At 45.8% G+C, this 15,018-nt stretch overlaps 1 protein-coding gene across 10 annotated transcripts in view; it reads left to right on the plus strand.

Moving 5' to 3' along the window:
* Window positions 1-2,399: 2,399 nt before the first annotated feature.
* Window positions 2,400-15,018, plus strand: part of Fam47e (family with sequence similarity 47, member E) — a 36,326-nt gene continuing 23,707 nt past the window's right edge. For 2 of the 10 annotated variants that reach the window (XM_011249497.3, XM_011249499.3), the window contains exons 1-3: window positions 2,405-2,587; window positions 9,661-9,997; window positions 13,368-13,501. In XM_011249497.3, the coding sequence (XP_011247799.1) occupies window positions 2,511-2,587; window positions 9,661-9,997; window positions 13,368-13,501 (548 nt within the window). In that variant the 5' untranslated portion in view covers window positions 2,405-2,510. Of the gene's footprint in view, window positions 2,588-9,660; window positions 9,998-13,367; window positions 13,502-15,018 lie in introns of those variants that run through there. The other 8 variants (NM_001374714.1, NM_001379201.1, XM_011249501.3 and 5 more) reach the window with 7 other exon arrangements.

The raw sequence follows: 15,018 nt of genomic DNA on the forward strand, positions 1-15,018 counted from the left end.
AGATTTGGGTCAATACAGGAGACTTACAGGTAACCATTCCAGAGAGGCTCAGGGAAGATGGTCAGATGCCATGTGGGCTCTAGGCTAGAGGAAAGGTACAGATTTCATTTTCCCCCTTCCCAGGTCCAAAGGTGCTGTGATTGGTATAAATGACCTCCTCTGCCCTCTAAGACTCTTCTGTAGAAGACTTAGTCCCCAGATAATGACAGTCTTGAGAGGTGAGTGGGCAGGAGGCTCTGATGTAATCGAAGGATTACTCCATTAATGAGTTCCTAGTAGAATGAACCTGTCAAAGGGACCAGGTCACCGTGAGTGTCTCCCTGGCTCAGTTTTGCTAGTGTCTGCACCCTTGCTGCCAGGAGGTGAGCAGCTTGCTTGCCATGCCTTTGTGCCTCAGCAAGGCTCCAAAACAAGACTTGGACAACCATGGCTGAAACTGAAGTAGTTTGGAGAGATTGAATTACTTACCCTGAACCAACAGAAACCTGTGTCATTATCTATTCAGGTTAAAATGATCTTATAATTGTTAAAAGAAATGTATTTATTTACTTGGTTTTATTTTAAGACAGGGCCTGTAGCCATAGAAAAGGTTTTGGTTGTTGTTGGTTTTGTTTTGTTTTGCTTTGCTTTGCTTTGCTTTGACTGTGTTTGGGACTTCTTCCTACCATGCTTATATCATGAAGGCAATATATGAAGAGCCAAGAGCCTTCTTCAGTGAAGGCTGAGATGGTTTAAAGAACAACAGTACAAGTGTGTGTGACCCAGGCTTACTTTTACTTATGTCTGTCTGTCCTGGTTCTCCTTAAGTCTTAGAAACCCAACCCAAATTTAACCAGCTTTTATAGAATTCCTTGAAAGTTCCCAGGCACTGTGGCCTGAATATTTATGCCTTGCCCCCCCTTTTTAGATTTATTTATTATTATACATAAGTATACTGTAGCTGTCTTCAGACGCACTAGAAGAGGGCATAGCGTCAGATCTCATTAAAGGGTGGTTATGACCCATCCTGTGGTTTCTGGGATTTGAACTCAGGACCTTTGGAAGAGCAGTCAGTGTTCTTGCCCACTGAGCCATCTCTCCAGCCCTGCCTTGCCCTTTTAATATGTTGAAATCTTAATCCTAACACCCAGGACATGGTATTAAGAACACCATTTAGGGCTGGAGAGATGACTCAGCATTTAAGAGCATTGTTTCCAGCAACCACAAGGTAGCTTACAACCATCTGTAATGGGATCAGATGCCCTCTTCTGGTGTCTGAAGAAAGCAACATATTTAAAATAAATAAATCTTAAACATCAACAACAAAAACACCATTTAGTCAGTTCCTTTCTGTTACAACAGAATACCTGAGACTGGGTAACTTATAAAGAATAGTGCTTTACTTTGTTTGGTCCTTGGTTCAGTAGGTAGCTGCATGGTGAGGGCCACATGTTGCTTTAACTCATGGTAAGAAGACCAAAGAATAGCCAACCTCTCAGAAGTTAAACGAGCACTTGCTGTTGTGAAGAACAGGAATTCAGTTCCAAGCACCCATGTCAGACTGCTCACAACCACACATAATTCAAGTTCTAGGGGATCTGGCGCCCCCTTCTGGCCTCTCTGGGAATATACATATGGATACAGGCAAACATAGACACGCACACAAAAAAATTAAAATAAATAAGAATAGCCACTCAGCAGCTCTGAAAAATAGCATAAATGATCAGTGCTTATGTGTGTGGTTTAAAGTGACTTGTGTCTAGCTTTTTGTTGTGGTCAGCATTCCTGGTAACCCTTCTAGAGTTACCTTCTCCCTTAATCTGGGTCTTAGGAAGTGTTCATTAAGGGAGAATTTGTGTCTTCTTACTTAGCTAATTTTCGTGTGCAGTTAACCTACAAAAGAGCCTTCAGTGGGCAACTTTTGGAAGGAATAATTTGCATGAAAACCAGGACTCTCAGAAGTAGCAAGCAAATCTCCAACAAACACATTCTCCAGTAACTAATGTTTACAGCCGCCTTGCCTCCAGGCTAGCAGGCCAAAGTGGCATGAAGTTGACAAATTTAATAACACAAGAGCCAGAAGGGACCCTGGCTGGCTGGCTACCAATCAGTGACTAAATAGGAGAGTGGAACTGCCAAATCCTCTTCCTGCTAGCCCCTGCCCTGTCCTCCTTGCTTCCTGGTCGCCCCCCACCCCACCCCTCTTCTGCTTGGTTGCTTCTCTGCAGTTAACATTTGTTTTTAAAACGAACAACAACAAAAAATCCTCTTTCAGCCTCTAGTACATTTCCCGGATCCTTTTTCTAGTATTTTCCACCAGGATAAAAATCTGACTAAATCGAGGCCTGGATCCTTCTCTCCCAGGCCAGTTTTATACCTCCAGCTATAGATTGTCAGTCTAGTCTGGGTAGTGTTGGGGTACTGTTGCTGCGCGCCAAATTGGGCAGGTCCGGGCAACTCGGGGCTGTGCTGGTCTCCTAGCAACTTGGGAAGCCGTGGGAGAAACTTGCCACACAAGACTGGGCAGTGCCATGGCGGAGTGTGGGCAGCGGCTCCAGCCCACGACCCTGGCTCCTAGACTGCTGAGGGAGCGCCAGAACTGCGGGTGGTAAGCACTGTGCTCTTGCAGCTACTAGCAGGGAACCTGGGTCCCCTGGGCTGGGGCGGAGGTAGACCTCGCTGCTAGGAGTTGTCTTTCTCCGTGTCCCCTGTCCCCTCACTATTGTAATAGAGTAAAAGGACCAATCTGGAGCAACACAGCCTTTCCAGTTTGTTGGGGTTTTGCCACGAACCGCCCAGGGGGAGAGGCTGTCCTAGCCTACCACTCTGAGTGCCTGACTTCAACACAGACACAACCTTCCTGGGGTAGCCAACTCTTCCATCAGAAACTCTGGGACCCCTAGTTCCCTGTGTTCAGCTTACGGCATCTATGACACCTGGAGTCTTTAGCCCTCCAGTTGGAAGCTCTAATCAAGCATAACCCTTAGCAGGAGCTAGCCTCCTGGGAAGGCAGGCTGCTACTTTGAAGGGTTAGTGAGGCAGGAAAGAAAAAGGCTTCTATTTTCCCTTTGCTGAATCCTTGAGAGTGCGTTTTTAGTTGGTGAAGAGGTATTTCTCTTCAGGGTGGTGATAAGCAAGGCAGCAAGCCTAGAATCAGAAAGACTCAGTATGTAAGCTGGTGGTCCTCCTCCATCAGCCTCCAGAACCCAAGGATTAGAGGTCTACCAGTACACCCAGCTCCCTGTGGTCTTGTTTTCATACTGTGGAGTGGGATCTAGTCAATGAGTCAGCTTTGTAGGTTCGCGAGGACCCCTGGGGCTAGCAATACACAGAACTCAGAGTGCTCTTTATATGAGTGAGCAATTATGAACACTTTGGAAATCTTTGCAAATGCCTCCCCATTTGAAATAATTTGCTTTGAAAGAATTGTAGACTCAGGAGAGAGCGCAAATGTCCAAGATCCCATATAGCCTTCTGGAGCTGTTTCCAATGGCAAACACATCTTACACATCTATACCCCACCACCAAACCAGGACTGCAGCTTTGTGGCAATATAGTGGTTAAATAAAACCTCTGTGTTTCATTAGCTCTCACTTCTGTAAATTTTTTTGTAAGATACCAACTGCTTTATGACCACAGTATCAGTTACCTTTCTCATTGCTATGGAAGAATACTGTCAAGAAACAAGTACTGGTTCTGGCTCAAAATTTAGGGAGGTATTGGTCCATGCTGGTGGGAAAGGTAGGCCTCCCAGGCAGCTCCATCCACAGAGATGAGCACTTTTGGCATGGCTTGCTCATATCTTAGGAGATCAGCAGCACAAATGAATGGGAACCAGGGCCAGACCGTTATTATCCCACAGGCTAGCAAGGCCTCACATTCTAAACGTTTTATAACTTCAAAAGGACCAGTGTTTAAACACAAGAACCTTTGGGGGCATTTTACGCTCCACAACCACAGAGGAACTGCTTTGTGGGGCCTTCATTGTAAGTCTTTCTTCCCCCAACAACCACACATCTGTTCTCTAGTTCTGTAATTTTAAGCATTTTAAGTCTATTCTCTAGGGCTAGAGAGATGGCTCAGCAATTAAGAGGGCTCAATGCAGGCTGTAGAGATGGCTCAGTGGTTAAGAGCACTGACTGCTCCTCCAGAGATCCTGAGTTCAACTCCAAGCAACCACATGGTGGCTCACAACCATCTGTAATGGGATCTGATGCCCTCTTCTGTTGTGTCTGAAGACAGTGACAGTGTGCTGATACACATCAAATAAATAAATTAAAAAAAAAAAAAGAGAGAGAGAGCTCAATGCTTTTCTGAGGACTGGAGTTGGATTCCCAGAACCTGTGATAGGCAGCCCACAAGTGCCTGTAACTCCAGGTCCAGGGAATGTGATAAATACATAAGTAAGAATAGAAATAAATAATCCAAGCAAACTGGAACAGCACAGGTCCACGTGAGCCTGTGAGGTCCATGCAGGATGTATGGGTCGTCATTGGTTCATTTTGTTGCTAAGGAGTGTTCCTGTGGTGTGTGTATACATTATAGTTTCTTTCTTTATTTGCTTGAAGGTATCCTGGGTATTTTCATTATTTAACTATAACATACAAAGTTGCCATGAACCTTTATGTACATTTTTTTTTTGCAAGAACATATATTTCCATTTCTCTAGGGTAAATGTCAATATATTATATACTGTTGTCTGTGAGAAACAATAGATGTTTTGGGGAAAATCTTTTAGTTTTATGTTATTAGGCAAGATTTTTTATGAGCTTACAAAAATGTGAAGGGTTGAGGATGGGGTGTGTAGATCAGTTTGCAAAGCGCTTACCTTGTATGCAGCTTTGGGCCCAATTGCCAGCACCCTATAAGCTAGACATTCTGGGTCATGTTTATAGGTGCAGTGCTCAGGAGATGGAGGTGAGAGGCCTAGAAGTCAGAGGTAGTTTAAGCGTCTCCTCTACAAGGTTGGTTTGACACTAACTTAGGTTATATGAGGCTGAATCTATCTATAAACAAACAACAAGTAAATAAATAAGAAAATACAGAGTTAAACATTTTAACAATGAGAAGCAGAGTAGGATAAAGGAAAGCCCTCCCCCTACATACCTGACCCCTCAGAACTGAGAGTGAGCTAGGCAGACTGAATCATTTTTGCCAGTTTCAGAATTACGAATCTCAGTCAAATTAGTAGACATCCCATTTGAGTTGTGTGGCTGTATTTAAACAACATTTGTTATCCTCTCTGTTTTTAGGAAGGGTAAGGTGTAAAATGGTTTTTAGTGTGCTATTAATTATTAATATGACCTGGCTAGCCCCCTAGTTGAATAAGAGTCTTAGGGATTTATTATTTAGCTCTGTGCAATCTCTCAGGTACGTGCTGCTGGTCCAGCACAACTCCTGAAGACCTTCTGCCTTCTCAGTCTTCCTCCTTCCTTTCTCCTCCTCCTCTGGTCCTAACCTGCAATCCCCAGCCAGGTAACTAAAAATCCATGTAACCTATTCCCTCCAGTAATTGGCCATACCCACCTTTATTTAACCAATATTTTTAAATTAGGGAGCAAGGTTTGCACAACAAAAGCTGTTGTATGTGAGAATTCACTCATCTTGAGGCAACAAACTCTTGGGGTACACAACGTAGTATCTGAATACAGAGCAGCACCGGACCAACCCCCAGCACTGGGGTGATTAAGTTAGTTGCAAATATAAAGAATATGAACTTCATGAACATAGTTAATAAAGAGAAGGGTTATTGCTAATAGGTAGAGCATATTGGTCATCAATTCCAAGATGAGATGTGGCTTACCATGCCTGTACCTTCAGTTGCTTGGAGAGTGATTTATTAAGGGCAAGGAGAAGCTTTCTGTAAACTATTTCTTTTTTCTTTTCTTTTCTTTTCTTTTCTTTTCTTTTTTTTTTTTGTTCTTCCATCTAGATTTTCATAATGAAGTGAAGCTAAGCTCCCTGTGCACACACAGCCATTTACATACGGCTAAGAAGTTCTAGGGTTCACTGGAAACCACTGGGGCCCAGGCTAGAGTCTCTTTAAAATGTTTGCTGATGATTACGGAGAAGATTGGGTTTGGTATAAGGGGTCATTATGGATGGCAGGGAGAACAGGCAGAAAGGGATTCAGGGGAAAAACACCAGCTCTCAAAATATCTGAGGCAGGCTGGCATTAGTTAGGGTCATCAGACACTTGGGATCTGAGGCCTGGCTTTAGCTTTCGTTATGCCTGATTATTCTAGATCTGGGATCATCTTCCTTCCCGAGTGCCATCTGTCCCATCCATCTTACCTCCATGGCCTGACTGCTCCCTGCAAGTGGGGGCCATGGTGGGGAAGGAAGCAGAGACATAGGCTGTGTGCAAGTCAGAAAGGGGAGGGGAAATGAAGGAGAGTCTATGGCTCACCTCTGGGAAACTGCGTCGGACCAACCTTGGCTCCATGAAAGCATTCATCTAGTAATCTAGAACTCAGAAAGCCTTCTGATTGTCCAAGAGGATCTGAGGATTCAGATAACTCGGGGGGGGGGGAATATAGAAATGTATCGGCTCCAGTGTGCAGCGAAGCACTGTTGTTCCCCAGCGCTCTGAACTGCACGGAAAAACCCAATTTCATCTTCTCTTAGCCATGGAGAGATTTCTATAATTTATTTTTATTGTTTTTAATTCCCCCCCCCCGCCGTGTGTGTAGAGGTGTGTGTGTGTGTGTGTGTGTGTGTGTGTGTGTGTGTGCACGAGTGTGCATGTGCACTTGAGTGCACGTGCCCATGGAGGCCAGGGCATTCAAGTCCCTGGGGTGAGTTACACCTGAGCAGCTCTTGACAAGTGTTTTGTTTTTTACTTCTTTGTGCCTCACTTAGGCTATAAATAGGAATAATACTAGCACTGGCTATGTGGAGTTGTTATAAGATTTAAACAGGCTGATGTATGAAAGCACTTAAAGCAGCTCTCGTTTTTTGTTTGTTTGTTTGTTTTATTTTTTTGTTTTTTGTTTTGGTTTTTTTTGGTAGGGAGTTCTCCATTTGTGTTAGCTATTATGACTCTTTAAGAAAAATTTATCTATCTGTGTGTGTGAGCTCATGTGTGTGTGTTCATGTGTGCATGCCTACATGCATATGTTTATATATGTTTGTGTTCGTGTATTCATGTGTGTGTGTGTGTGTGTTTGCACGTGTGCGTAGGCCATCAAGTGTGGAGGTCAGAGAACAACTTCTGGGAGTCAGTTCTCTCCTTCCACCTTGTGGGACCGGGATTAGGCTTGGTAGCAGGCACCTTTGCCCACTGAGCCATCTGTCAGGCTTTGTACTTATGATTCTCATTAAAACATAAAGAAGGTTGGCTGTGTGGGAGGCTGAGGCAGTAGCATGGAGAATTCTTGAGTTTAGGTGCATCAGAGACTACGTGGTTGAGACCTTGTTTCACATACACAAACACACAAAAAGACAGACACACACAGACTAAACGACATGTTGTGGGTTTGATGTCGCCTGTGGACTATAATTTCACAGCCTTCCTTCTGAGTTGCAAGGAGGAAACCAAACCACAGAGGTTATCTGACAGACTGGTCACTCATTTAGCTACATGAGGACTGTATTTGCTCCCCTTCTCCTCTCCATGACAAAATACGCCACACATAGGGGGAGGATTTATTTGGGCTCAGGGTATTGGGGAACCTTGCTATTGAGGTAGCAGTCTCCCATGACCAGATTGCTTTCTGAGCTTGCTGCCAAATAGGGGAGTCCTTTCTCAGTGTGGCTTCGCCATCTTTGCCTGTCTTTGTCAGGAGAGTGTCCTTGAACACAGGTGGTTGGCCTCATCTGGCCTTGTCTGAAAAGTGAACTTGTTGAGAGCTCTCTGCAGGGCTGCATATAGTTCAGCACAGAGGTCCCACTCTGCAGGGCTGCATAGCTCAGCACACAGGTCCCACTCTGGCACCTGGCCTGCAGGATAATTAGGTATTGTACTATAGCCAATCAGCCCTTCCTGCTGGCTCTATGCCATGACAAATCAGCCCTTTCCACAGGTACTCCTAAAAGGATCTTAAACACCCAGTCCCCGAAACAACAAAGTAGGCTTGTCTCCATGCAGCAGTCTCATGGCTGGTCGGCTGGCTGCACCCTGCTCTCTGCCTCTGCTCTCTTTGTCCTCTGAGACTGATGGCCAGCAGCCTCCAGGGAGAAAGTGGGGGGCCACATAGAGTTTGAGAATGTAGTATCTATCATGGTGGAGAAGGCAGGGCTGAATTCATGGTGATGGGTCCCGTAGCTGGGACTCCACACAGAGTGGGGAACGCCAGTCCTTCCTCTCCTCAGCCTAGGACTCCAGCCGATGGCATGTTGCTACCCACGTTCAGGGTGGCTCTCCCCTCCTCAGCTAACCCTCTCAAGAAAAGTCCTCACAGGCCTGCCCAGGAATGTCTCCTAAGCATGCCAAGTCAAGCCAAGTTGATAGTGAAGTTTATCATCATAGGAGTTACATTGTTATTGGGACCCGAGTTCTTCCTACCTTACTGACTTTTAGCCTCTGAGAGGGGAAGCAAGCTGACTATCCTTCACAAACTGGATGGTGGTGTTTGTCATTTTGGTTTCTTTAGAAAACACAGAAATATTTTAAGAATGTGTTTTTGTTTTAGTCCCGGCTGTGGGGTGTGGGGCTGCTTCGCAGTAACTGACAGATTTGCCTTGTCCTCTAGCAGGGCCCTGATTTTGCCAACTGCAGGTAGTTTCTGTGATTGTGTGATGTTTGGAATCCTGAGGGTTTTTCAGAGGGTGTATAAATGCTGAGGCCCTGAGAGGGTTGTTGAGTTGTTAGTTGGTTGTTGTTGGTCGTGGTTTGTTAAGTAGCCATTGGAAAAGGAGGAGGAGGAGGAAAGGAAGGAAGGAAGGAAGGAAGGAAGGAAGGAAGGGGAGGAGAGAAGGAAAGGAGGAGGAGGAGAAAGAGGAGAAGGAGGAGGAGGAGGAGGAAGAGGAAGAAGAAGAAGAAGAAGAAGAGGAAGAAGAAGGAGAAGAAGAAGAAGAAGAAGAAGAAGAAGAAGAAGAAGAAGAAGAAGAAGAAGAAGAAGAAGAAGAAGAAATTAGATATCCCCATGGCGAATTTCAAATTTGCCCCAAGGAACTTGATGCCCTTAATCAGCAGGAAGTAGACTAAGGATAATGGTGCCCGTTTCCAGTCTATCCTTTTCCCCCTCTTCTATCTAGTGTTGGGGAGTTGAAAGGATGGAGAAGGATGGAGGAAAGAACCCACAAAGTCGCTGGCTACAGAATGGATTTTTTTCTTCTTCTTCTAATGTGGCAGAAGCAGTTAGAATGACAAATGCTTAGATTCACATGGATGGCCCTTTAAAATACAGTGATGTGGATGGCACAGGTGACTTTGAAACAGAGTACTCAGGATAAAAAAAAGCATCCCATGCATTTAGACTACGCATACACAGAGGGGTGACTCCACGCTTCAATGATGCATGCAGGGAAACGGTACAGTTCTCATGCAGGACCGTGGTTTTGCTTAAGCAGGCGATGAGAACCAAACACCGCAGAAATCAGGAGCAGGGGCTTTACAGAGCTAGCATAACTCAGCCTCTTCTGCCCCGCCCACTCTTGCAGTAGGTGGAGGCCAGTTTCCTCACATCTTCCTCCCACCCAAGTCCTGGGATGCTCATCATCTGACATGTTGTCTCCTAGGTACCTCGGGAACCTGCCTCCCAAGCGTTTCATAAGGCGGAACCGGCTGACATGCCAGGGCTTCTTGAACAGCCGGCACTGGGTGTTTGTGAAAGAGGATAACTTCAGGAAAGACTGCCCCCCGCACCAGAGCCCCAAGGATGCCTTTCTACCTCTTATTCATCGCGGAGCCCCCAGTGCTACCCCAGAGAAGAGGCAGAGCACACTGCTCAAGGGGGCAACGCTGTTGTCTAAGCTTTCGAAAGCTGGGAAGGCATTCCTGGAGGATGTGGAAGCTGAGGCGGCTCAGCACCCGCTGACTCTCTACCCACAACTTACAGAAGCTCTGCCTGCTGAGGTGATCTGTCTGGGCTTGAGGGAAGGCCTCCTGGAGGCCCTAAATTCTCTGCAGATGCCCAGAAAGCCCCGGGGTGCCTGTTATAAGAAGAAAGGAGGGACTGTACCCCAGTGAAGGCTTTTTACCAGCTCAGGGCAGCCTTCTTTTTTCTACTGAGGAAACAAAACCAAAACGGAGGGACACCAGCTAGCTCCTTTGCTCCCTGACTTTGCCTTGAGACTCTGAGTACAGGAAGCCATACAAGGGTTGCTTAGTATCACTTATGTCTGTTTAGCCTGGGCCAAAGAGGTCTCCTTAAGAACTCACAGACAGCTAGAGGCAGGAGAATCTGAAGGCCATGGGGACTCCACCACAAGGCCCAGGCCAGGCCTGAGCAGGAACTCTGTTGTGTCACCAGTGTCCCTGTCTGCTCCTAATTCATCCTGATCACCTTCAGCACATGCACCCTGTTATTATATCTCAAAATGTCCCCAAGCTTAACTTTCCAACAAGAAGGAAGAAATGGCCATCTTTTCATTGAGCAAATGGTAGCTTCCCCAGAACGGGGCTCCTCATCTGGTCTCCCCCATGGGCTAGAGAGCTTAGAAATGGTTTCTTACTTGATCACCTTATCCTTAAACGAATCCCAGGCTGAACAAGGCATAAGCAGGAAGTTCTCCACCCCCACCCCTGTTGAGCCTGCCCTGGGCTAAACAGATAAGTTTGGACACACAATTGTGAAACCACAACAGGAGGCACATTGTTACACAGTGTTATACATCCTTGTACATTGTTACTAAGTCTCCATCCCTTACAAGAGTAAGTTTGTTTCCTAAACCTAAAGCATCCTACAAACCATGTTCATAACCTATGCTGAACTTATAACCCCATGATGTATAGCCGCCCCTTTGCCTTGCTGAACTGGGCCTGTGATGACCCGCTCCCATGTAATATATACCTGGGCTTGTCTACTCCACGGGCAGCCTTGAGCCGGAGTCTCCATTCTTCCGTCCAGGAGCTAACAGCCAACGATCCTGACAGCCATTCTCTACCAACCACAACCCTTCCCCATGAAAGGCGCTGCTCTCTGAAACTCCGACTCAGAGGGAGGCAGCTGTTTAGCCAGTCCCTTGTGCACTTATAAATGCAGCTTGTTTTAATCAGACAGTCGTGGAAATAGGGCTTTCCTCAGGTCTAACACATTCCTTTGCTCAACACCTTCTCACTCTGTGAAGCCTGTCCTCAGAGGCCCCGAGGGGGATCCTCTCATCTGCTGCTCTCGCTCTCCCCTCACTACAACACTCCAGTCACTGAAAGAGTGAACGAATGAATGATTCATGCTAGAAAAGTCTTTGGGAAGAGCAGCTGAAATTTCGGATCAGTGATTCCTACACAGCTTTTCCTCAGCAGGTCCCGTAAGCCAGAGGGTCTGAGTCTTGGACAAAAAGCTGGTTGGTTAAACCACAGCTCACATGGCCCATGACCATGGCACGGGAGGATGGCTCTCATTTCCTTGTCTGATTTTCCCAACTAGGTTTTGTTCCTTTTTTAGTTTGTTAGTTTTTGTTCTTGATTTTTTTTCTCCTCTCAGACATTACATTCCAACTGCAGTTTCCCACCCATCTCCTCCCCTCCCCCCTCCCCTCCCCTCAGTCTCTCCCTTGCACCTCCCCTTTCCCCCAAATCTACCCCCACTTCACCTCCCCTCAGAAAAGAGCAGGTCTTCCAGGGACATCAAACAAATATGGCATAACAAATTACAGTAAGGCCAGGCACAAATTCTCACATCAAGACTGCATGAGGCCACCCAGCAGGGGGAAAATAGTCTCAAAGTCAGAGACAGCCCCTGCTCTGTCAGGAATCCCACAAGAACACTGAGCTACACAACTGTAACATATATGAAGAGGACCTAGGTGGAACCCATACAGGTTCCCTGATCTTTGTGAGCCTACTTGAGTCCCAGTCAGTAGATTCTTGTGGTGCATGCTCTCGTGGTGTCCTTGACCCCTCTGGTTTTCCCTCCCTCCTCTGCAGGTCTAACTTTGTTTTGAGCCACGGTCTCTTTGTGGTGCTGAGCTAGCTGCCTGAAGCTCCAGTTTAGATTCTACTTTACAACCACAGCAAAGAAACAACTCTTCTTATTGTGTGATGTCCGGAAAATCCAATTCCACAGCCTAGTTTCCATTGCTTCACTTGATTTATGAGCCTATTGCACCCCTAAACTGTGGCTCAGGTGCGGTCTGCCTGGAGAGTGGAGATATGGTTAGGCCAGCTAGGACCAAGTAGATGGCGGTGGAGGGGGAGGCAGTACTTCACGTGTATGTGTGCGGAGGATCATGTGTTGAGCTATGTGCTCACATGTGCACCTGTGTAATAGGAGACAACCTCATCTGTTGTTCTCAGGTATGGACCATTGTTTTATTGAGGCAATGTCTCCCACTGGCCTGGAACTCCCACAGGCAGGGTAGGCAGGCAAGTCTCCATTATCTTAGCTCTAAGGTTAGAGTACAGGTGTGCACCATACCTAATTATATTTTTAAAACATGAGTTTGGGATGGAGAGATGGCTCAACAGTTAAGAGCAATGACTGCTCTTACAGAGGTCCTGAGTTCAATTCCTAGCAGCCACATGGTGGCTCACAACCATATGTAATGAGATCTGATGCTCTCTTCTGGTGTGTCTGAAGACAGTGACAGTATACTCATATAAATAAATCTAAAAAAAAATTAAAAACAAAACAAAACATGAGTTCTGGGTTAACTCAGGTTCTCATGTTAGCTGGGCAGCAATTTTCTGCCAATATATTCCCAGAATGTGAGGTGGATCTTCAAAGGAAAAATGTAGATACTGTATTCATAGGAGGCATGAGAGATGCCTGCAGTCAGGAACCACAGAAGTCCAACAGAGACACTCCAAGTGCTGAGGCTTTGCGGGGAGGCTTACAGGCATATTCTACTAGAGAAGATGGAGCCACAACACAGACCCTGAGCATCCAATGGCAGGGCGGCAGAGGCTTATAGATCCCAGCACAGTGCTCCGAGCAGGGCTTGATGAATGGCTTTTGATTTGTTTTTCTTTTTTCTTTTTCTTTTTTTTTTCTTTTTGTTTTTTGTTTTTGTTTTTGGTGTTTTGTTTTGTTTTGAGACAGGGTTTCTCTGTGTAGCCCTGGCTGTCCTGGAACTCACTCTGTAGACCAGGCAGGCCTCTAACTCAGAAATCCGCCTGCCTCTGCCTCCCAAGTGCTGGGTTTAAAGGCGTGCACCACCACTGCCCAGCTTGATGAATGGCATTTGAAAAGGAACACCAAAGAAGTGACTTGCTGTGCTTGTTATAGAATTGGGGCCCCTTTTCTCCAATTGTCCCCTCACTCCAAGTCTCCTTTCTTGTGTAGCTCTTATTGCAGGTGCTGGAGGTACTGGACCCTGAGAGGAAGCTGGAGGATGTGTGGGCTTATTGCCAGGATACCAGGAAGCCAATGAAGGAACCCACAGAGCTTGTAGGAAAACGCTCTTCCCAAGAACGCCCGTGAGTACTGCTGATGTCCTTCCCCTGATGAACAGCCTAGGAAGGCCTTGTCATATGTAGAATAATTTTCCTCATTTGGGCTTTTCGTTTTGTTAGTTTAAAAAACAAAACAAAACAAAACACACACACACACATAAAAAAACAACGACCCAAGAAACAAAATAATGCTGAGTTTCTTTTAGTCCAAGCTGACCTCCAACTCATTCTGTTGCTAAGGATGACATAGCACACCTGAACCCCCTGCCTGCCCTTCCCAAAGCTGGGATTTTTAGGCCCGTGCCGCCATGCCTGGGTATCTAGAAAACTTGTAAAGAGGCAATGGCAATAAGTTGTGAAGAGGAAGACAAGATGTGGTTCGTTTCTCTAGCAGTGGCATAAACGTGGGCTCTCATCTAGCTCTCATCAGCAAGAAAACCTGATAAATTGACTTTATGGCAGACCTGTGGTTGGTTGGGTCATGCCAAGCACATGTGTGCACATATGTATAACACAGGGAATTGTCAATGATGCACTTGCTAGCCATTTCTTTTTCTATTTTGAGACAGGGTTTCATGTACCTAGGTTGGCCTGGAATTCGTAGTCTGCCTGCCTCTGCTTCCAGAGTGCTGGGGTGACAGGCTTGCGCCACCATACCTGGCTACTTGCTTGTCATTTAAGGCATTTATAGGATCTTTTGCTTAGAGATACTGCTCAGGTTTGTATAAACCACGCCCGTAGTTGCATGCACCTTCTCTGAAACTTTCCAAACTTCTCTGAAACTGAGTAGAAACTCTTGATTCATGTCCTTGCTCCTCTTAACCCAGAGTATTTAATAATGGAGATGTTGCCACAAGTATCGGTATAAATAGATTTAGGAGAAGACACATTTACTTTGAAAACTAAATGATTGGGCTGGAGAGATGGCTCAGCAGTTAAGAGCACTGACTGCTTTTCCAGAGGTCCTGAGTTCAATTCCCAGCAACCACATGGTGGTTCACTACCATCTATAATGGGATCCGATGCCCTCTTCTGGTGTGTGTCTGAAGACAGTGACAGTGTACTTGTATACATAAAATAAATAAATCTTAAAAAAAAAAATAAGAATACTGGATGATCTCACTGGTGGGTGCTGAAGAGTACGGTGGCATAGGGATCTCGGGTGACAAGGACACTCTCGCTGCATTGCTTGCTCTCTCGTATATCTGGGATGATAACTCATCTTACTTCTGCCCTTCTCCCACTGGGGAGCAAGAAGACCCGTGGGGAACACACGTTCCCCTCCCTCTCTGTGCTGGAGGGAAAGTTGCCCCTGGTAGGGACTGGGCGGAAGAGTCTCCAGTTGATGGCTTTTAATGAACAGTTGTCTTGGACCTAAAGTTGAGTCCTCCAGCAGGACAGCTACCTGTCATAACAGTGATGTTTCGGCTCTGGTCTTTGTGGTTTGTATTGTCTTTTAAGTTGCTCAGAACCTGTATGTGGAAGAGAGGAGCATTATCTACAGGATTATTATACATTATAGAATATATTATATATTAATG

This window comes from Mus musculus, chromosome 5 (assembly GCF_000001635.26).
Source record: "Mus musculus strain C57BL/6J chromosome 5, GRCm38.p6 C57BL/6J".
In the NCBI taxonomy this organism is placed as follows: domain Eukaryota; kingdom Metazoa; phylum Chordata; class Mammalia; order Rodentia; family Muridae; genus Mus; species Mus musculus.